General features: G+C 43.0%; 1 protein-coding gene across 1 annotated transcript; it reads right to left on the reverse strand.

Annotated features, from left to right (window-relative positions):
* Positions 1–12,403: 12,403 nt before the first annotated feature.
* Positions 12,404–21,507, reverse strand: LOC123187993 (uncharacterized). Its single transcript, XM_044600020.1, has 6 exons — positions 20,583–21,507; positions 16,400–16,485; positions 16,213–16,317; positions 15,343–16,134; positions 14,651–14,873; positions 12,404–13,748 (listed from the first exon to the last, which is right to left on the reverse strand). The coding sequence occupies exons 1-6, from the start codon at positions 20,881–20,883 to the stop codon at positions 12,664–12,666; spliced, it is 2,592 nt and encodes an 863-aa protein (XP_044455955.1). The 5' UTR covers positions 20,884–21,507; the 3' UTR covers positions 12,404–12,663.
* Between the last annotated feature and the right edge of the window lie 980 nt (positions 21,508–22,487).

Genomic DNA, 22,487 nt, shown 5'->3' on the forward strand with positions numbered 1-22,487 from the left:
AGAGCCAAAGAGAATTAGGCATCACTTAAGTCTTCTTGTCTGTGTGATCTGAAGACTTATTACACTTGAGGACTGTGCATCCTCCAGCCGGTTAGGCGTCGCGTTCTGAGCATCCAAGAGACATTGTGGATTGCCGGTGAACGAAGTCTGTGAAGGTTTGGGAGTCTACCTTGAAGACTTACCAGAGTGATTGGGCGAGGTCTGTGTGACCTTAGCTCAAGGGGAATACGGTGAGGACTGGGTGTCCTGAGCTGCGTGTTCAAGACTGGGTGTCCAGGACTGTGTGTCCTAAGGTTTAAATACCTAGCCGCCCTAACCAGACGTATAGTTGTCACAACAACTGGAACTGGTCCAACAAATCATTGTCTTCAGCGAGTCACTGGTTTCATCTTCCCTTCCCTTTACTTACTATTACTCCTTGTGAAGTCATTGTATGTTCGCACTATCTTTTGTCTTCACTGAGTGACTGCGTGTTCTGTGTGGCTTCACAATATCTTCCTACCTGATCCTTACTACATTGCTGCTATTAGTCATTGTGCTTTCACTCTATTGAATACTTGACTATGGCTTGCCTAGTGTAGTCTACCTTCCACTGCAGGGTAATAGGTTTATTTCTATCGTTTGTCTTCATAACTTCCACGTTTTGAAGACTTCATAAAAATCTCCTATTCACCCCCCCCCCCTCTGGTCGATATAACGCACTTTCAGACTTAAATGGACAAGTGCTTTTTCTGTCTTGAGGAAATGTGGTGCACTCAGCCAATGTTATCCAGAGGGCCAAGGTGCAAGACTTCAAGGCATCACCTGAGGCTGCAGCAGTAAATTATGCAGGACACAAAAAGGAGAAAGAGAACATCCCTCTGGTGTCATGTATGGAGATCAAAAGGATACAAGACTTAACAGAAGCTGTAACCATGGGAAAAAGTTCGAAACAAAAGTTGCTAATAGCCCTAGGGAAATTTCTTGACTGCTCAACTGTGCTTGCCCAACCTGAGGCCACAAGTGTTCCAGAAGTAATAGAAGCAACTAGCCAGGGGAACACTTCCCATTTCTTTGATGTGGAGGAGCGATACCATGATTTCATGCGTGTTAGTGGGAAGACAACCAATGCACTAGAAATCAATGTTCTAGATGTGAGTGAGCTGTTTGCAAGGTGTGTTGATCCAAACAACAAGAAACCCTTAACCAAATCCACAAATCACACCTCGGCGAATAAAGATAAACAACATTTTGAGCAAAGGAACACTGAAAGATCAAATGGTTTTTACAGAGAGTACTGCCTAGCACCAAGTTTCGATCTAGGCATAGATGATTTGCCCACATGATCAACAAACAACAGAGCACATCAACATGTTGGGTGAAGCACATTTGTTGAGCATGAGTTCAAGGAACTTCCAGTACATACCCAGCCAATCATCGAAATAATCGATGACGATTATCTGTTGGACCCTGAAGGCATAGATGAACCATGTGCAGAAGCAGAAGGAAAGGCAAGTAAGTTTGACGCAAGTTGTTCAGTTGGAATCTTGTCACCAAATACGTACCAAACACCTGAAAAAAGTTCCAACCAAGGAGAAGTGGGATCAGGCAGCAAGATTTATAGCAGCAGTAGCTCAGGAGAGATGCATCCACATCAATTCGAGAGAAGGATTATCAAGCCACCTCCTTGCAAGAGGTCCCCATTTATCAACTATTGTGAGAAGAAAGTCTACATGTCCAAACCTGAAGCAAATAGATTGTATGCATCGGTTATCTTGCATGGGAGAATTAATGAAGAAGCATCACTAGATCTAGATACCAGGTATGACAATATATCATTGCATTTCTTTTTGTCAGCCTTTGCACAATGCACTTTTCCCATGCAAGGTCTATCATGTTATCCAGGCAATTCAAAAAAAATTACAAGCAATCCATTTATAGAATCGGGCAACTTGGCTTAGTGTGACAACAAACGCGTAAAATGCTTATTGAAATAGTTTTGTCCTTCATATGACCATGCCCCCCCATGTGTTCCCCTGAGTTGAATGGTGGTAGGCAAATTATGGAAGGATTTGTGAGCTGAATGTCTCTTTTTTCATGCAAACCAAGGGTAATTGAATATGGCAAATACTTTGTCACAGTCAGGGAGCTTGCAAACTCAATGAAGAAGGAAGGTTTTGTCTTGAGCCATGTAATGGAAGTTGGTATAGAGTCTATAATGATAAACTTGCCACCAGACTCAAAGAAGCTCGTGATGCCCCTCAGGTTCTCGGTAAGAAAATGCGAAGCAGTTAATAGTGTAGTTTTGCGATTCTTTCTTTTTATTTTTTTCATAACAGGTCATGGTCATTATGTATTCTTTTTCCACCAAGTTCAGATGCAAAACATGGAATTGAATGGCAAGGAGCTCATTTCCCGGTTCAAGAAGTTGAATCGCTTGGACCGCAAAGACATGGTAAGTTAATGGTTTCTTTATTTTTTACCAATGCATTTTTTATATATCACTTTTTCTGCTAAAATCTTGCTCACACAAATGTAAATATTCTTAGGGGGCAAGTTGACCACACTCATGAATTACTTTCTCTGGCAAGTTGCTTACGTAATTGCATAACTTGCATGTGCATTTTTTGGCAGGTTGCTTATATAAGTGCATAACTTGCCTATGCATCTTCTGTTTTTTGGCAAGTTACTCACATAAGTACATAACTTGCATGTGCATCTTTGATTCTTCAGTCCCCTTCTTAATTTGCGAGAGCACACAGAAAAAGTTGCTTACATCCAGCCTCTAGCATGTTTTTTTACTAACCCCATTTGTTTTTTCTAACAGATTATGTTCCCAATTTTAGAGAACATTGACAAGACAAAGCCAGTTACAGGCAATCATTACTAGATTTTTCATGTGACTATAAGGGACCGACGTTTTGAGGCTCTTTACTCTTGGAGGATGCTCCAGAACAAGTCTATAGATGTTTGTGCAAGGAAAATGGTTGCAAGTTTTCGGGCTCTATGGGAAGAGCATTACGCCAGCTCCCGCGTCTTGCTGGATGACTTTGGGCTTACCAACATCGACCTTCCAAAACAAAAAACTAAGTAAGCATCCACTTTTTCACATAAAACTCTGCTTTTGTTCAGTTTTTTACAAGTGACACAGTACTACATAGAGTAAACTAGCTAACTAGAAAAGTTTTTTTGAATTTTTGTTTAGGTTCGATTGTGGTGTTTTTGCTCTAACACTAGCAAACGGTTGGGGGGCAAGGGATGTTCCAAAATTCACAGCTGAGGATATTCCAAGCATCAGGAAACAACTGACCAACATGTGGGTTGACGACGGGCACAACAAGGCTCCATGGAAAACCATACTCAAGTTAGCATAGGTCAGTTTTTTTCTCCCCTCACGTGTACTGCATCATGTAAATGCGTGCGAATTTTCTTGCATATATGAATTTTGGACCGCCGGGGGAGTTGCCTGTATAAGAACTTGGACCATGCAACTCAATTGCATAAACAGGCAATTTAAGCTTTAATGTGAGGCAAGTTAATCAGAAGAACCCATAAAATAGTATGATCATTACATAACCAGGAGATTGTTGCATCTTCAACATTGCAGAATCTTATGTATGTAAGTTTTAGACCACTATGGGGAGGACAATGGTGTGGGCGGCACAAAATTGCCTGTATTACATTTTTTTGCCACGCAATACAAAGCACACAACATGCAACTCAAATCTCATAACCAGGAAATTCAAATTCCTATGTGAGGCAAGTTACTCACAAGAAACCATAAACCAAAAATAATAATTTAGGATGTTCAAACATATAGACCCACAATAGTTCAATTTGTCAATGTCATTCAACACATCTTTCAGCCATCTAGTCACTGTGTGACCATCACACCAATCTGGTCGTGCAGTTTTCACCATTGTGGTTAACAGAACCACAATAGCTGCACTTGTTCTTTCTCTTCGGATGCATCTCAAGTGCTGATTGAATTATTTTTGACTTTTACCTACCATTTGTAGTTGATTTTGGAGGGTCTCTAGGAATTGCAGGGCCAGGTGTGGTAGTAGGTCTTCCAAACTATGGTTCAACCATCGTAGTAACTTGCGCGGCCGCAATAGCTGCATGTAGAGATGCAATACTGAGTGGCTGGTGTGCATGTCAACCAGGAGCTTGCATAATAGGAGATGAAATTGCATTGCCACTTTCTTCTTATGTAGTTGAAGAACCTGGACGTTGTCCATACCTGCCATCAACTGTTGCTGATGATGCAGGTGATGGTGCCAGTCCAGGACTAGTCACATAGTTTGTGTTTGCTGCGTTAGGCCCCCGTGGTGGTTGTATAGCCCCCATAGGTTGTGGTGCAGGCCAGGGTGCTGGTCTAGGACCCATAGGAGGTCGCGCATGCCCTCTTGCTAGTGTCGTATCAATCAAAAGTTGTGGCGTAGCTCCTCTTAGTGCTTGCACAGGCCTTGTCATTGTTGAGCCCTTAAAAAGGTGCGGTGCTGCTCCACTGTTCAGTGGCACATATCCTAATAGTTGTTGTACAGGCCACCAGCTTTGTGCTGGAGGGCCCCTGGGCAGTGGTACAGCCCCCCTTGGCATCGTTGCAGCCCTCAACGTTGTTTGTTGGTGTCCATCTTCACTCATAGAGTTACCAGCTAGCGTTGCTGTGTTTTTTCTTCGCGGTGCAGAAGTAGGTCGTTGCTGCCTAGGTCCAGAACGGGCTTGTGCAGGTTCGTCAGGACGCACCACAGGGCCACTAGTTGCCTGAGTGTTATTCCGTGGTGGCGCAGAAGTAGGTCGTTGCTACCTAGGTCCAGAAGGGGCTTGTGCAGGTCCTTCAGGACGCACCACTAGTTGCCTGAGTGTTTCTCGGTGGTGGCGCAGAACCACCAGCTGATGGTGGAGGACCACCAGAGGGCCCACTTGTTGGTGATGTCGGTTTCTTCTTCTTTGACATGTTGGGATCTTTGATTTCATGACGCACACCACGCATATGTTTCTTTACAATATCCATCACAGCATTTGACGCACTAGCAACCCGAGCAAGACTACCAAAATCCATCATCAAATTTGCATGCCTGAGTTCCTTCTTCAACTGTGGTGGCATCTCATCGGGTTGCTCTTCGACAGCAGGGGTACATTGGGAATTGCCAAAGGTGTCCTTCTTCTAAGTATATACTGCACTGGGATTTCATCAACACCAAGTTGGTTGAAAACTTTCAAGATATGGCAGCAAAGCATGTCGTTCCTCTCAATCTTGCAGCAGTCACATCTGTAGTCTCCAGCACTAGCTTCCACCGTGACAAAATAGCCCCTAGAACCATATTTGGCAACCCACTCTTGATTTGGGTAAACCTCATACAAGTTTTCACCATGCGGTCGCACGTTGTACCTCGTAGTCAACTGAAACTCATCACGAAACTTCTCGTACAAGTCCCTACTATACGATATGTATGCCTGCTTCTCTATTGGGTAAGATGACCACATTTCACTTTGCAAATGTCCTATCATGTAGTCTTTTGAACCCTCCCGGACTAGTATGTGTGTTTGGATTTTTTGATATTGCTTCACAAAGTTCAAAATGGACTTGTCTGGGTTCACATATCGCTTAAGGACAGCGTTGAACCTCTCGTTGCGTTGAGTTGACTGCAAGAAAGGGAAGAATTGGTGCTTGAAGTAACAGGGTACCCATGTTTCTCTATATTTGTATAGATTCTCGAAGTGGGAGTCAGTCATAGCCTCATACTTCATCATCAGCTCACACCACCCTGCCTCAAATTCTTCTGGCGTCAAGCTGAAGTCAACACAGTTGTTGAAATCTTTGGACAAGCCAGGGTTTCGCCCCAGCAATGCTCCTAGCTTCTCTTGTGCTTTTTTCATAATATGCCAGCGACAACAGCGGTGCACACTTGTAGGAAAGATCTTTTTAATTGGTTGTGCCATTGCGATGTCTTGGTCGGTTATGATGTTGGTGGGTGCTACATTATGCATTGCCTCAAGGAAGGTCTGGAATAGTCAATCAAAGCTTGATGCCAACTCTTGCCTAACAAAGCCACAGCCCAACATGAATGACTGCCCATGCCTGTTAATCCCAATGAATGGTGCAAAGGGCATGTTGTACATGTTAGTCATATACGTTGTGTCAAAGGAGATACAATCATGATAAGATTCCACGTACGCCTTCCTTGCTGCACCATCGACCTAGAAAATATTCTCAGCCATGTCCTCCTCATCATATTTTATCTTGTAAAAAAATCTGGATCCTCTCTCTGTTGATCTTTAAAGTAAGCAACTGTCTCTATCATATCCCCTTCTTTTGTATCATCCTTGTTCAAGAGCGTCTTGAGGTTTGTAATGTGCTTAGTGGTATAAGGTACAATGAGTTCTGACCCATAGAAATCTGACATGATGTGCATCATACAACCTATTAACATGAAGTCACAATGGTGGTCAATCCTTTTTCTACATGAAAACAGTATCAAAAATAGTTTATTTTCTGTTTTTAGCAAGGCAACTCAAATGTAAAGCTTGGGCAATTCATGAAGCTATACAAGCAACTACGACAATATGCCTCAGACAACACATGAGCAAAATACATAAAACAAACCAGGGGGTAACTATGCATTAGTGAGCAATAAAAATTTCAATCATAGGCAAGTTGACCTCATCCAGAAACAAGTACTATCGTACATTTTAGCTACAAAGAGACTAATCATAGGCAAGTTTAGAGTCAACACCAAATTTGTTTTACAAATAAAAAAAGTAGGCAAGCAGGAACTTTGCATTGAGCAACAAACAGGTAAACATTAGGCAAGTCCAGCATCCAGAAACAAATCAGGCATTTATCTCATTTTGTACTGTTGTAAGCAATTTAATGGCATTATCAAGCAACTAAGTCATATGATTGAAGCAAATCAGTCACATGTTTCAAGCAAAATCAGGTGGTTGTTGATGGGCCAAGAAACACACAACCAGTAGGCATGTCCAGGTTCTTAAAGTTAGAAGATAGGGGGGAGGGGTGTGGTTTAAAACCTGTAGTTAAATTGCGGTTATGAAGATGAGTAAGGAAGGCCCTTTCTTCTGGCGGGATCCCTTGGTGTGATCGCAAATACTTAGTCAAACATGGCTTGTCAACCAACAGATGGTTGTGCTCGCCAACAAAGTAGATCACCTCCCATCTACCATCTATTACCTTCACAATCATCTTAGCTTTGCAACCAGTTTTCACAATTTTATCTCTTTTTCGTTTCTTGCTCCTCTTTTTGTCTTTACTATCATCATCAAGAAAGACAATAGCATCATCTTCATTATCATCTTTTGCTTGCTCAACAATGTCATCTAGCACAGAAATCTTTTCTGCCCCTCTGTCATCGACATCAGGCTTTCAAAACTTGTTGCAAACAAACTGTTGTTTTATCAACTCCCCGGTTTTCATATCCTTCCTCGAAGTATTCATTTTGATTGAAAAACCCATCTGCAAGGAATATGCATTGTAGTGCTCCTTGGCATCTTCCAAAGTGTCAAACCTCATGCCCACATAAGGCTCCTTGGGCTGTGACCAAACTTCATCATCATTTTCAGCACCCAAATCATTACCAACAGTCCCACCAGTATCACCTGCAGCACTTGTGCCATCAAGGGTATGAGCATCACTCTCAACTGCTACTGCTGCAGGTACTTGTGTACTGCCTGGAGGCCCTCCCCCATGACTTGACTGTCCATCTGTCTCCATTGCTTCTGCAGCAGCAACATTGACTTTTTGCATGATAGGGGGATTAGGTGATTCCGCCACAAATTCTGCATTTCTAGTAGCATGTTGCGTACAGTAGAAAGAATCATTATTTTCATCGGGTTCCTCATTCAGGTCAATCATTGTCAACCTTTTTTTGTTTTTTTAACATGAAAAAATGTAAAGCAAGTCAACTAAATGATGCAAGCAAGTAGCACAGTAAATACATGCAAGCCAATAACACAGCCACCTAAGCACACTAGAATTGGAAGAATAGTGTCCATTTGTTTTTCTAAGGAAACATTTTGAGCATAATTACATAGGCTTTTTTGTGTGTATCATAATTTTTATTCTCTCTTTTAAATGCAGGCAACTCTTTTTCTATCTGCATTCCATCCAAGGTTTTGGTTTTCTCATGAAGCAAGTGTCCTTTCAGAGTCATTAAGATCGAGCATGGAATTTACGCCAAAATTAGAAAGAGCACCAGCATTTTTATGTTAGAACTTTAAAACAGTAGCAATTATGGGCAACAATGTTGTGCCTTTTATGTGCAGTACTTGTGTGTCACCTATATTCCGCACTAGCAAGAAAACTATTGTGCTTTTTTATGTTCAGTGTGTTCCGTATCCACGTATTCGTGTTTCAACCGACGTAGAAGCTGAGATAAAATAGTTTTCATGGGGGGTTTCTCTGTATAGGAAATTTTTCTTGTCCTTTATTTCTTGCAGGATCAAAATATCAAGTTTTTATCTTTCTGCGCAAGCGTGGGAAGACAACACTTTTTGTAGAAACCCAGTTTATAAATGAAGGTAATTAGAAACCCCATGATATCCTCCCTAGTCTATCACATATCACCACTATCGAAACAACATACCTTTTAGCTTTTGTAAATGGTTTTGCTTTCACATCAGAATGTTATTTTTGCAACACAACTTGTCATCATCAGCCATGTTTTAGGTAGAACGGAAACTTTTTGTTATTGTTGCCTACTAAGCATAAAGTTTCACCTTTTTGTAAGTTGCAAAAGGTTCATGTTTTGTATGTTCCCTATTAGTGTCAGATATGTCACATTTTTTGCTAAAGTTTGTGTATCGGACATAAGCACCACTAGTTGCTCAACAACAACACTGTTTTTGCTTGAACAGGGTGTACAAATTGCCAAGAATAGCTTTCAGTTTTTCTCCTACAAGAGTTGTTATGAAAGTATATATCTATTATGCAAATTGCTTCCATCAGTCTAGTTTTTTGACCCACAACAGCATCTTCTTGATTGTGTGTATCTTATGTAACTACCTCAGATGCCTGATAATAAGACTATTTTTGCCCAAACAGGATGAGCAGATTGCCAACTTTAACTTGAGCAGAGAAACAGCAGTTCTATCCATCACTTTTTTAGGGTTTTTGATTTGATTTTAGGGGGTTTTACAATCTGTTCTTATGTTCTTATGCATCATGGAAGCAGCAGAGTTGCGGCAAACCAAAGTCATGTTGGATAAACAAGAGTAATTCTGTAGAGGAGGATAGCATAAGGGCAAAATTAAGAGGAAAGGTGAGCAATTTTTTTATGGATTACCTCTGTGCTTCTTCTCCAACAGCCCTTCCTGCGTTTCTGTGGTTTCTTCTCTAGTTTTAGCTTTTCGTGGTCGCCATTGCAGGGCTATGAAGGTTTGTAGATCTGGGATGGTGGAACTGGCCCCTTTTCTTGCTTTTTTGCTTGGGGGAGAAGAAGATGGGGTGGAGAGGGTATGACTGCAGACACCTCAAGGCCGAGGAAAAGCAGGGGTGGGGGCTGGTGGGGGTTTAGAAATCACGTGACACGGCTAGCGGGGCTGAGGGCTGGCGGGGGACCAGGTTTTCCAGCGGGGGGAATCTCTTTCCTTTTTTGCGACGGGGGAGACAGGCACTTTCCTTTTCTCGGAGGCTACCGAGGAACGCTAGGGAGCAGCCGGCTACTCCCCAGATGCGTCCTTCTTTGATTGGCTCGCGGCGCGAGATAGATGCTAGACTGCGTATAGGCTCGCTCAGCGTGGACTGCCGCACCTAGCCGGGTGACCCCTTTGTGGGTGCCCTCGTCTATGGTGAGGAACCATAGACGGCCGATATTCCACCCGCTCCTTGATTGCGTGGTCAAAAGAGAAGTCTGCTCATGGAATCAACTAGCGGCGGAGGCAGGGGGACTGGCAGGAGCCATGGCTCCCCATCATTGATGTTCTGGTGCGTCTAGACTCCGCAATGACATTGTATTCCACAATGTGACATCCAACGTACGGCACTTTGGAGGAAAAGGACCAATTAAGGCGAGTAGAATTGCTCAAGGGTGACACTTAGAAGTACACAGCTACGATGCTGACGAGATCAAGCCACGGGGAGTAGTCTCGGTGCATCTGTGGATGGGTGTGAGGTGAAACTTGATCTTCACCGAGCATTGATGGGTGGTAGGCCTGGCCAAATAGGTACTCCCTCCTTTCATATATATATAGGGTCTAATACGTCTCTCGAGGTAGCCTTTGACCAAGGGTAAAAATATTAGTATATAAGATGTATGATATAAAAATTATATCATTAGAAACTTTTATTTTTCACATACGAATTCGATGGTACGCTTCGTGTAACGTGCATGTCATATATAATTGTACTAACCCGTGGTCAAAGGTAACCTCAAAAAACGTATTAGGCCTTGTATAAATGAAAGGAGGGAGTACATTCCAGTTGTGTAGCCAGAGCTGACCACACCCCACGCCAGCCCTTAGAGCTACATTGTTGGCTATAATAGCTCCAGACAACGCAGGGCTTCCCCACTACGCCCAAGGCAACTTGGCCATGTTTTTTGCCAAGAAAAAGAATCCAGTATGTAGCTCTATACTCCCTTTGTAAAATAATACTCCCTTCATCCGAAAATACTTGTCATCAAAATGGATAAAAGGGGGGTGTATCTAGACGTATTTTAGTTCTAGATGTATCGCGGCGCGAGATAGATGCTGGACTGCGTATAGGCTCGCTCAGCGTGGAATGCCGCACCCAGCCGGGTGCCCCCTTTGTGGGTGCCCCCATCTATGGTGAGGAACCATAGACGGCCGATCTTCCACCCGCTCCTTGATTGCGTGGTCAAAAGAGAAGTCTGCCCATGCAATCAACTAGCGGCGTAGGCAGGAGACTGGTAGGAGCCATGGCTCCCCATCATTGATGTTTTGGTGTGTCTAGACTCCGCAATGACATTGTATTCGGCAATGTGACATCCAACGTATGGCACTTTGGAGGAAAAGGACCAATTGAGGCGAGTAGAATTGCTCAAGGGTGACACTTAGAAGTACACAACTACGATGCTGACGAGATCAAGCCACGGGAAGTAGTCTCGGTGCATCTGTGGATGGGTGTGAGGTGAAACTTGATCTTCGTCGAGCATTGATGGGTGGTAGGCCTGGCCAAATAGGTACTCCCTCCTTTCATATATATATATATATAGGTCTAATACGTCTCTCGAGGTAGCCTTTGACCAAGGGTAAAAATATTAGTATATAAGATGTATGATATAAAAATTATATAATTAGAACTTTTTTTCACATACGAATTCGATGGTACGCTTTGTGTAACATGCATGTCATATATCATTGTATTAACCCATGGTCAAAGGTAACCTCAAAAAACGTATTAGGCCCTATATAAATGAAAGAAGGGAGTACATTCCAGTTGTGTAGCCAGAGCTGACCACACCCCACGCCAGCCCTTAGAGCTACATTGTTGGCTATAATAGCACCAGACAACGCAGGGCTTCCCCACTACGCCCCAGGCAACATGGCCATGTTTTTTGCCAAAAAAAAAAATCCAGTATGTAGCTCTATACTCCCTTTGTAAAATGATACTCCCTCTGTCCGGAAATACTTGTCATCAAAATGGATAAAAAGGGATGTATCTAGAACTAAAATACGTCTAGATATATCTCTTTTATTTATTTTGATGACAAGTATTTCTAGATGAAGGGAGTATAAGATCTTTTAGGTCACTACTTACTTTAGTGATATATATAAAGATATTATAGTAGTTTACAGAGGGAGTACGTGTGTGTGTATTTTATTGAATGTAATAATTCAAAACCCATTCTTTTGGAGCTGCATTTCCCCAATTCAACGCCTTTTTGTTCGAGAACTGATTGCGACATGACCTGTGAGATGCTCTATTTTTTACCTAAATTTTTTCACTCTCTACGCCCAAAATCGGAATCTGCCCCACCGCTGCTGACCGCGTTGCCTTCCCTCTACGAAACAGGTACACACCCTTCTATGGCGTGTTCCAGAAAAAATGGTCATGATGGCTGGTTTGCATGGAGGAACAGGGCAAATAGGCAATGCATCATGGGGCATGGCCGTATCAGGGACATGAGGCCTAACATAACGGAAAAATGATAAGATCATCAGATCATGGGATTGCATTGGCACCCTGTACGATTTGACTTCAGAGTTCAGGATGCCACAAATAGGTTTTGCACAACACAGGAGGGGGAAATCCACTCATTTCGCAACTTCTAAAGAACAACATGCGCGGCAGCAGTTCACAGAACTCACCAGAATGAATCATGCCATTGAACTGCTAAAATCATTGCACAGCTTTAATGCAGACCAAACAACAACTCTTCTAGTTTAGCAAAAGGAAACTAGGACAAGAATGCTGTTCTCAACAGACGCACAACTTTTGCAATTGAGGATTTAACTTTGAAGCAAAAGTCACTCCTATACAATATGACTGCGAACGGTAATATTTAGTCTCCAATCCATGTATCTGGTGACAGATATGAGACGACTAGGAGCAAAATGCAGAAACTAGGAAAATTATGCGTATGAGACGTGATGTCGACGCCCTCTGCTATCGTTGACCTAGTAAAACCCCTCCACCGGGGTTGCATTACCATATCTATAGCTATGTACATGAAGTCCAACGAGGCTGAAGTTTCCCAAACTTCACGGCTTGCTGACATCTAAGTCTACGCCTACTTCCCCGTCGCAGTCTTGTTCATCATCGTCACCCCTATGTCGCTTCCCTAATACTCTTTGCTTTTCATCCTCTATAGGAGGAGAAGCCTTAACAGTTAAACTGAATACTTCATCGTTGCACTGCTGTTCAGCATCATCATCCCTTGGCCGCTTCCCTAATATTGTCTCCTTTTCATCCTCTACAGAAGTAGCTGCCTTATCAGTCAAACTTAACACTTCATTATTGCAGTGCTGATCAGCATCACCCTCCCTAGGTCCCCTTGCTAATAATGTTTGCTCATCATCATCTATAGAAGCAGAGCCCTTATCAGTTGAACAGAACACTTCCCCATTGCAGTTATGTTCCGCAGCATCGTCCCTAGGCCGCTTCCCCAATATCGTTCTCTTTTCATCCTCTGCAGCTGCAGAGGCCATGTGAGTTAAACTAACCTCAGTTTGCGTAGCAGCTCCTGTTTGTTCCCCATTGCAGTCCTGTTCAGCATCATCATACCTCACTCGCTTCACTAACACTGTTTGCTTCTCATCATCCTCTACAGAAGCAGAGCCCTTATCAGTCAAACTAAACATTTGCCCGTTGCAGTTCTGTTCTGCAGTACCCTCCCTAAGCCGCTTCCCTGACATCGTTTGCTTTTCAATCTCTGCAGCTGCAGAGGCTGTCTCAGTTAAACTAGCCTCAGTTTGCTTAGCAGCTCCTGTTTCTTCCCCATTGCAGTCATGCTCAGCATATCGCTTCCCTAATATTGTTTGCTTCTCATCATCTATAGAAGCAGAGGCCTTGTCAATCAAACTAACATCAGTTTGCATACTGACTCCAGTCTGTTTATCTCGACTGGAGTTTGCTTGCACAACAGCAAGCTCTTGATCAGATAGTGCAGAATTGGAGCCCAAACGACCAGTGGATGTCATGTTATCAAGTTGCCTAGTTTGGACACCAGCCGAAGGTATTCTCGACAGCACATCTGGCTTCCTTTCTATATGTACCCAACGACTCTTGATCCAATCTCTTGAAATTCTTATATCATTTAGCTGGCATACACAAAAAAAGTTTTCACCTGGAACAATCATAATATAAGTGTCAGTGACATCCTTCTGTTGCAACTTGCAGAGGTAACTTTAAGAAGAAATACAGAAAAAATAGGGTGCTTGGTAGAAGACGAGGCACATGCAGTTGCTAATTTCTATCACATGAAATACCAAGATAACATTCATTCTCCATCTAATGAATTGCTTCCACAATTTGCAAGCAGTTTTACATCATGATATAGATGATGGTGAATCATGATATGGCTTTTGGAATGTCAGTATTTTTGGAATTTACATACTGATTTAATAGTAACTGAAGCAAAAGATTTGTAGAGCAAAATGCCATGAAGTGCCTCAACATTTAGCAAAACAGTGAGTCTCAACACAATACAGTGTAATCCTCATGACTCACTCAATGCCAAAAGAATTGCAGTAACATGACAAACAAGACTCCAAACTGGATGTTTACCTATCACACAATGTATTTCATAAATTGTGCAACATGCTTTTTTTCAGGTTCCGACAGTAATAATTTTGCAAAATCAGCAGAATTATTGTCATACCAACACCATGGCAGGACAAAAGAAACAGTCATGCTCCCCTCCCAGATTTACAAAAGCTACTTATTTATGTGCGATGCACCTAGCTTGTACTAACAGTGTGAACTGACACACGGTAACATGGAGAAAACAATTAACAATCTGTGGCACCAAACTGATGGACGATGAGAAAATATTCCATTTTTAGGTAATATGGTTTAATCTAAAGGAGTGTAAGGAGTATGAATCACCAGGGGGGAAGGGGGGCAGTAAAGAGCTATTGAGATTTTGTTCTCTTATCTTGCGTACAACACAAATATTCTATGAAGACGGTTTTGTATTTCGTAGGCAGACCAAGAATGGAAAAGCATCATTTCAGCAAGAGAAAGCACCTGGGAAATATATTTGCAGGCCATCAGATGAACCGGCATCTGTACTCACTAAAACTCCTTCCCACCAGCCATTAAATTGCCAGACATCAACAGCAGTTCCAGGTAAAAGAGCAGTGTCATCGACCAAAGTCTTTTGTTGAGGACGTGGCCTAATTCTTAGCCGGCCTGGGCATCTCAGTCCAAGTTTATCAGGAAGAGCCAATATAGAGGCACGTACACGCTCCTACATGGAAGCATAAAATAAGTTCAATTGGCATGGCAAGAAATAACCTCATCGGTGCTATAAAAACATACGCTTGTGCAGAAAAAACAGAATAGATCATGATATTGGGAAAAATAAAAGAGTGGCAGAATGCCGAATATTATGATATACTCCCTCCGTTCTAAAATATAAGGTGTATTAATATTCCAAAAGGGCAAACGTAACCTATGTTTGACCAAGTTCATAGAAATTTGTATCAACATATACAATACCAAATATAGAAAATATGAAGAAAGAAAATGCCATGGTGAACCTAATGATGCTGATTTGGTGTTGTAGTCATTGATATTTTTTGCTCTATAAACTTGGTCGAACATAGAGAAGTTGACTTTTCTGAAAATTAATATACCTTATAATTTGGAACAGAGTATTATCACTTCAAATGCATAATCCAACTTAGAAAAGTTATACTAAGATCAGTTAGTCATACCTCCAATTTACCACAATTATCAGCATTTTCGAGATCATCATATTGAATCTTCAGTTTGTCATGACTAGTACATGGCCTCAGAACTGTACACCTGAACCAGCAGCCCACAATGCCACTGTCTTGAGATAAGACCTCTATCTTGTCACCAACGTTGTAGGTTGGCATAGGCTGACTCTGGGGCCCTATAAACTTAACTGAGAGATGTCTTACAGGAGATTGTTTATTACTTGGCTTCTGATAAGATGGTATGGAGTCTGCTTGTGGGCTTCGGCAGATTTTGGTACCCAAACATTTCGAATAAAGCCTCTCGAACTGCTTTGAAGACTTGGTCTTCCCAGGTGAACAATGTCTGAGTATCCTTATGACATCAGAACCATCCTTTTCTTGTTCAGGTGAAACTTTCAAGGATAGGACAGCAGCTTGATTAAAATATCCACGCAATGTTCTCAAGTCAAAATGCTTAAATTTATTTTTGCTGTACTGACGAAAGCAGAAACGGATCCCCGCCAATGAACTATTTGGCAAAGTGTCCCCACATTTTTCATAATGCTCTGGGGTTAAAACAGTAGCAATATCATCGACACACTCAACACTGATTACTTGAGAATAAGAGGTGATGAAAACTTCGCAAGGATGAGGAGCAGGAGGAGGTATGGCACAAGCAAATTCCTGGTTTTGATGAAACCATCGCACTTTAACTTTCTTGAGTCCCTTCTTATCTTCATACATATCCTCCAAGTATGCAAGATAACGGTTTTCCTCCTCAGACATGACAAGTGCAAAAGAGTGGATCTGCCAAATGATACATCATATAGAATTAAAAGATGGTTACCGGTAACTAAGTGTACAAACAGTCATAACAAAACTTACAGATATTGTGGTTCCATTACGACAAAAGGCTTGATAGTGCTGAAGCTGCTTGCTACAAGTCCAGAATGGACCAGACCACATAATGTCTGTACTGCAAGTTGTACCCTAATAATATAATTGGAAAATTATCAACATGTTCATGGAAGATGCGGCAAAACTATATGCAAAGTTATAGGTGATTGCGTACCAGATTGTGACACACATAGCTATCAGTTTCGCTGTATCCATCTAATCCAACATCATTGCCCATACGAGGTCCAAATTTTGAAAAATCTGGAATGAACAACAAGCAACTAGATATCAATATCACTGAGGGACAATCTGAAACAAAATAATACATGTCTCAATCATACAAGTTATATACTTATATCATTATATGCTGAACAGGACAGGCCTGACAGGTGGTCGAAACATTATGGCTAGGAAATGCAGCCAGGAAAATGATAGTCACAAGGGATGTGTTAAGGCTCAGAAGGTCCATCTCCCTCAAATGGGATGACAATCTACCAAATGTAATAAACACAAAGAAGCAATTCACTCAAATCGAATCATGGCATACTAATTAAACTATAAGAATATAGTGAGCTAGTTTGCCTTGTTTTGCCAAAAATGAGGACAGTCTGTCACTAGGGTGCTTACAGCTTAAACTTGGTGTGAGCGTAGGGATGAAAATGGAGCAGAAACTTTCCGCTTTTCCAGAGGAAAAATAGAAAGGGGGAGGAAATATGAAAACGGAAACAGAAATTTGCAAAACGGAAGTGGAAATGGAATTTTTTATGCGGAAACAGAAACAAAAATGGAATGGTGTTTTCCGGTGGGACAGGCGTGGAAACGGAACTTTCCGTTTCCGTGAATATGGGATTTCCGTTTTGACTATAGACCTATGGCTGCTTTGTAGCCCAACCACCAAACAACACACAATGACACAATGAGTAGAATGGATAATTTGAGGCCCAACTTCTGCTACCACACATGTACTCAGCTTGACCCTATACGTAATTGTCCAGTACTACTACAATACTACGCTGAGTTACTAACTATAATGATATTATTTTGTAGCCATGTTAACAATTCTATAAATTCGTTTGTTTTTGTGTGTATTTCTCTATGATTCAAGGAGTTTTTAAGTTCCGGTCAACACCCACTTCTGTTTTCGTGTCTGCTTTGTATTCACTCTGTCCGTTTCTGGTAGTATCTGTTTCCGTATCCATTTTCGGAGTTTCTGTATTTGTTTCCGCTTCTGCAAAAATATATGAAAACAAATGTGGTAACACTCAGTTCTGTCCGTTTCCGCTCCGTTTTCATCCCTATGTGAGCATGATTCAACTTTCACCTGTTAAACTTGCCTGCCTCATATAGTGTATGTGCTTTCCTTTTAATTCGCAACCATTCAATCCAGTTGGGTGCTCCTATGGTATTTTCATCCCATTCAAAAAAAGATGGCATTTTAGTTTCACAGAAAAGATGCCATTTTCATATTATGATGAGAAAAGGACACATAATTCATTTTTTTTCCAACACATTGAAACTCCTATCACCAGCAAGTGCAATAATGATGGATAAGAAAACATAGACGGTAATAGATCTTCAGCAGCAAATGAATCAAGATAGCTGACAGAGTACAACTGAATCTTAACTAGTGTGAAGGCACTTGCGGCCACGGGGAGTCATCTCAAGTGTGGTGGTGCGGGCTGAGCTTTGGTGATCAAAGGGATGATGCAGCGAGGTTGGAGTGGATTAAAGCTCTCAGCTGTTGATGGGTGTTCTTTGAGAAGTTAGTATTGGTATTCTTACTGGCTGTTAGTTGCTAAGAGCAAGTATAATAAAGTGCTATAAGCCTGCTTACATGGCACTATTGCTTATGTGGAGGAGAGAGACGAGGACAATGAAAGGAGTGAGCTCTCATGCAAGAGCCAACATATAAACGTGCTCCTAGGCAAATGGAGTAAATGCAGAGAGAAGAGAAAGAGAGCAATTGAAAAGGATGACTAACCTAATAGCCAACCTTATAGCCGGTCCTATTTTATGAGTGACTAATAATGACGATTTTGATGACATGTCAACCATATATAGCCAGCTGCTGGCTATACTATGACATGCCCTAATAGGTAAAAATGAATAAATGAGGGGAAAGAGAAAGTGGAAAAAAGGATTAACCTAATAGTAATCTTAAAGCGAACCCTATTATATGAGTGATTAATAATGTTGGCTTTTGATGATAAGGCGGTCTTATATAGCCAGCTGCTGGCTATATTATTAGCCTTGCTCTAAGTAGTGAATCAAAATTTCCACAGGTTGATGTGCGGTGTAGTTCCTGTTATCACTACGATAATACTTCTCTCGCAGACTCGAGTCCCATGTCGTTCCGCAAGGCCTCTTTGTCTGGATTTTTAATCCAAGTAAGATAACGATGGTCTTATCTCTAAAAACCTAGGGTATGTTTTGTTTGTGTCCAACACCTACCTTACCAAATTTTCAGTCATGACCAAAATTTTGTACCTTGTTTGGATGGTTGCCAAGTCCTTGGCATTCTCTAGTTCATTTTTCTTGCCAACATCGGCCAAATTCATCTTAGTGAGCGAACTTAAATAATCCCCAATCATGTATGCCTTAGTTCTGTAGTTCTACGTTCCTGAAGTGGTGATTTGAATTAGATCGATCATCAGTTTGCTACATTAAACCATATTATTGTTTGACATGTTCAACAGTTAGGTGAGGCGGAGATGCGTATGTTGAGATGGATGTGTGGCCACACGAGGAAGGATCGAGTCCGGAATGATGATATACGAGATAGAGTTGGGGTAGCACCAATTGAAGAGAAGCTTGTCCAACATCGTCTGAGATGGTTTGGGCATATTCAGCGCAGGCCTCCAGAAGCTCCGGTGCATAGTGGACGGCTAAAGCGTGCGGAGAATGTCAAGAGAGGGTGGGGTAGACCGAATTTGACATGGGAGGAGTCCGTTAAGAGAGACCTGAAGGATTGGAGTATCACCAAAGAGCTAGCTATGGACAGGGGTGCGTGGAAGCTTGCTATCCATGTGCCAGAGCCATGAGTTGGTTGCGAGATCTTATGGGTTTCACCTCTAGCCTACCCCAACTTGTTTGGGACTAAAGGCTTTGTTGTTGTTGTTGTTGTTGTATTGTTTGAAACTGTTCCCAGTGGATGGTCCTACTATGATTTTGCATATAAAGTAGACACTCATTATCTACAACAAGTGTCGAGCTTCCCCAGCTTTCATAATATTTAATTTTACACTTCCCATAGGAATGCCGACTGCTAGTTTCTAAGACCTGACAAACTCCTTAATTGGTGGCCTAGTGTACAATCTTGCATCCATGCTGGTATGGTTGCTAGTGCATTAGGTCTCCGGTTTGGTCAAACTGTAAAAGACAGGAGCGGACTTGCCTGCTTCCCTCCTTGTAAAATGATGGTGGAAAGGACTCGCAGGTCTGTAAGGGCATCTCCAATGCCAGGCGCTAGGGAAAATTTCCCGTTCTATCGGCAGTTGCGTCCTCAATTCCTGGCGTCGGGTGCCGCAGCGACGCAAAATAAGGCAGCGAGCGCTTGCCCTTTTTTCACACGAGATGAGGCACAAAGAGCTGTTCTCCACCCGTATTTAGTGCCGACGGTTAGCGCCTAGCATTGGCCCAGATAACACTTGGGTTTTTTAAAAATTCTGCTATTTGTCTTTTTCTGTTTAAGCGTCTAGATAAGCGTACACCATTGTAGATGCTCTAAAGTGCAATAAAACCATGTCATCAAACATCACATGTTACTGTCACCCAACAGGTAAAGCATAAAAGCTAAGACATCAACAAGTGGCTATCCAAACATTTATGCTAATTAATGTTACCACATCTCGAAGGGGAGCCCTGGCGCAGCGGTAAAGCTGTTGCCTTGTGACCAATGAGGTCACGGGTTTGAGTCCTGGAAACAGCCTCTTACAGAAATGTAGCGAAAGGGTGCGTACAATAGACCCAAAGTGGTCAGACCCTGCGCAAGCAGGAGCTATATGTACCGGGCTGCCCTTTTATGTTACCATATCTCAACATGAGATGAAATTGGACAGGACAACCTCAATTTTGACATACTTTGCCATTCGGGTATTTTCGCATTACAGTCTAACATGCCCTTGAAGGTTTGAGAAGTGCCTGATCGTGTCTATTGCAAAGCAAGCTTCTTTACTGAGGACCGATGCGGTAAACTATGTAGGCAAGATTTCAGTTTTGCTAAAGTGCCCTAGACAAACCCGTTCCAGAAACACTAGTCAACATAACATGTTAAATTCAAGAAACAATAACAGATGGTAATGCTTAGTATCAGCAAAATTAATGTATCAAATATTACAAACAGAGCAGGAGGGAATTACTTGAGGTGAGGGTCTTCGCCGGAAGGAAGGACTCGAGCCAATCCACCACCTCACGGCGTGACCGCCACTTGCGCGCAAACATCCCCTGCCCACCATCAGCGCCACCGGATCCCTGCGGCCCATGGAAATCCTCTGAAACGACGTAGAGCATGTGGCGCAGGCTCCGCTCGGTGCCCACGACTGCCAGGTGAGACACGCCCTCGGCGTCTTCCAAGTAGTAATGCACGACGCGGCTGCCCCTCTCCTGCGAGAGGAACTCCTCGCTCCACCTCACGAACTCCGGTCGGTCCTCCCTCGCCATGTTTGCCGCGGTACCAACAGGACGCACCCCCAGCCCGGAGTACTAAACAAAGGAAGGGGCCTTTGGCGACAGGCTCATGACCTTCCGGTTGGAGGGGGAGGGGGGGTCCTCAAAACGAAGAAAGCGGCTTTAGGGTTCTCGGGGAAGAAGGGGAAGAAGGGGAAGCGGGGGACGTCTCTCCGAAACCTCGGAGGACGCAAAAATTGCACGGGGAACTTGAGATTGACGTGGAAAGCAGGGGGTTGGGGAACGGCGGCCGGGGATTCCTTGCAATCCCCGGGGGAGGAGGATTTCTGGGGCTTCAAAGAGACTTGGGGGCAGTTCTTGCGGGCCAAATCGGCTTAAATCGGAAGGGGTTCAGGCTGACCAAGAAGCCTTCCATGGAGCCAGGGGCAGCAGCGAGCGGGTTCTTGGGCTGGTTGGCCCCAAAAGGAAAACCAGAAATTTCAAGAAATTACTCCAGGAAGAAAGATGGCGGCGGCGGCGGAGGCGGAGGCGGCGGCGGAAAACGAGCAGGAGGGAGGCAGTCTGCTTGGAAAAGCCCCACTCCGAGAAGGCGAGGGCGGCGGCGGAGGAGCGCGGAGGGAGGTGGGAGGGGAGGCGGACAGGTGGGAGGGGAGGGGGGGCGAGGAGGAGGGTGAGATGCTTGAAAGGGGAATCTACTATGTCCCCCCTCTCTTTTCGGGTTTCTCTGTACCGCGTGGTTTTCGTTGGGGGTGTGAAAGTGAAAAGTGTCAAGGTTTTCTTCTGCCTTGTATACGGAGTATGTAATAAAACTTTGAGAGGAACAAAGGTCAAAAACAGCATCTCTCAATCAAAAGTAAAAGGGAAAAGGTCAAGAACAGCTGTGACATGGCACCTGTGGGATGAGTTGTTCCATGGTTTTTATATGCTAAATTTCATTTGTGTCATATGTTATGTGTTTTTTCAGTCGCAGTCATAAAAAACATCATACGTCGGGGCTAGTAATTTAAACAACAAATGGTAGCACAAGCTCATATATTGATCCTGAGAGAAATTTATGGATGAATACAAAGTAGTATAAGGACTCTGGTCAAGTGACTAAAATTATAGTAATCAACTTGAAAACAGCGTTTTGTTATTAAGAAACTTTTTTTAAAAGGCACTTTGTTTGTTCACTAATCCATAGTGTCTCCCTCCAAGGTTCTCGAGGGAGATCCTCCATTGTTGACATCGATTGCCATCATCACTTGAAGCGGGTCATTGGAGCCGCTGTAATTAGAGTTGGATTCATAGGGCGGGAAGCCCCCTAAGGTACGTTTCCGGTGTTGTTGTCGTAGTCGGAGTGTTGTAGCCTCCCACACAGTATCCCGCGACTTGAGCGTCGAGAGAGTACGAGGGGTTGTCATCACGCCAAGTCATACCATTGTGTCGCGTGGGGGCGTATCCAAGAGAGGGGCAAGTCACCCATGCGGTGTAGTCATCATAGGTCGTAGGAGATCCGTAATGGGCCCTAGTGTAGTACGAAGGGAGGTCGGGGTCATATCACATGGTGGAAGAGCCGTAGTTTGCGCTCGCCGATGACCTAGGCATCCAAGTCGCCGTTGGGAGCATTGAAGTAGATCCGTTTCGGGGAAGCAAGT

The sequence above is a fragment of the Triticum aestivum genome, chromosome 2A (assembly GCF_018294505.1).
Source record: "Triticum aestivum cultivar Chinese Spring chromosome 2A, IWGSC CS RefSeq v2.1, whole genome shotgun sequence".
NCBI lineage: Eukaryota > Viridiplantae > Streptophyta > Magnoliopsida > Poales > Poaceae > Triticum > Triticum aestivum.

Bases quoted from the DNA above. Each gene is read 5' to 3' on its own strand.
- LOC123187993 (XM_044600020.1), bottom strand. From the start codon at position 20,883: ATGGCGAGGGAGGACCGACCGGAGTTCGTGAGGTGGAGCGAGGAGTTC. The intron at 16,486-20,582 runs GTAATTCCCTCC...TGTTCATTCCAG, and splicing joins GGCGAAGACCCTCACCTCAA to ATTTTTCAAAATTTGGACCT. The intron at 13,749-14,650 runs GTGCTTTCTCTT...TGATTGTTCCAG, and splicing joins CCTGCAAATATATTTCCCAG to GTGAAAACTTTTTTTGTGTA.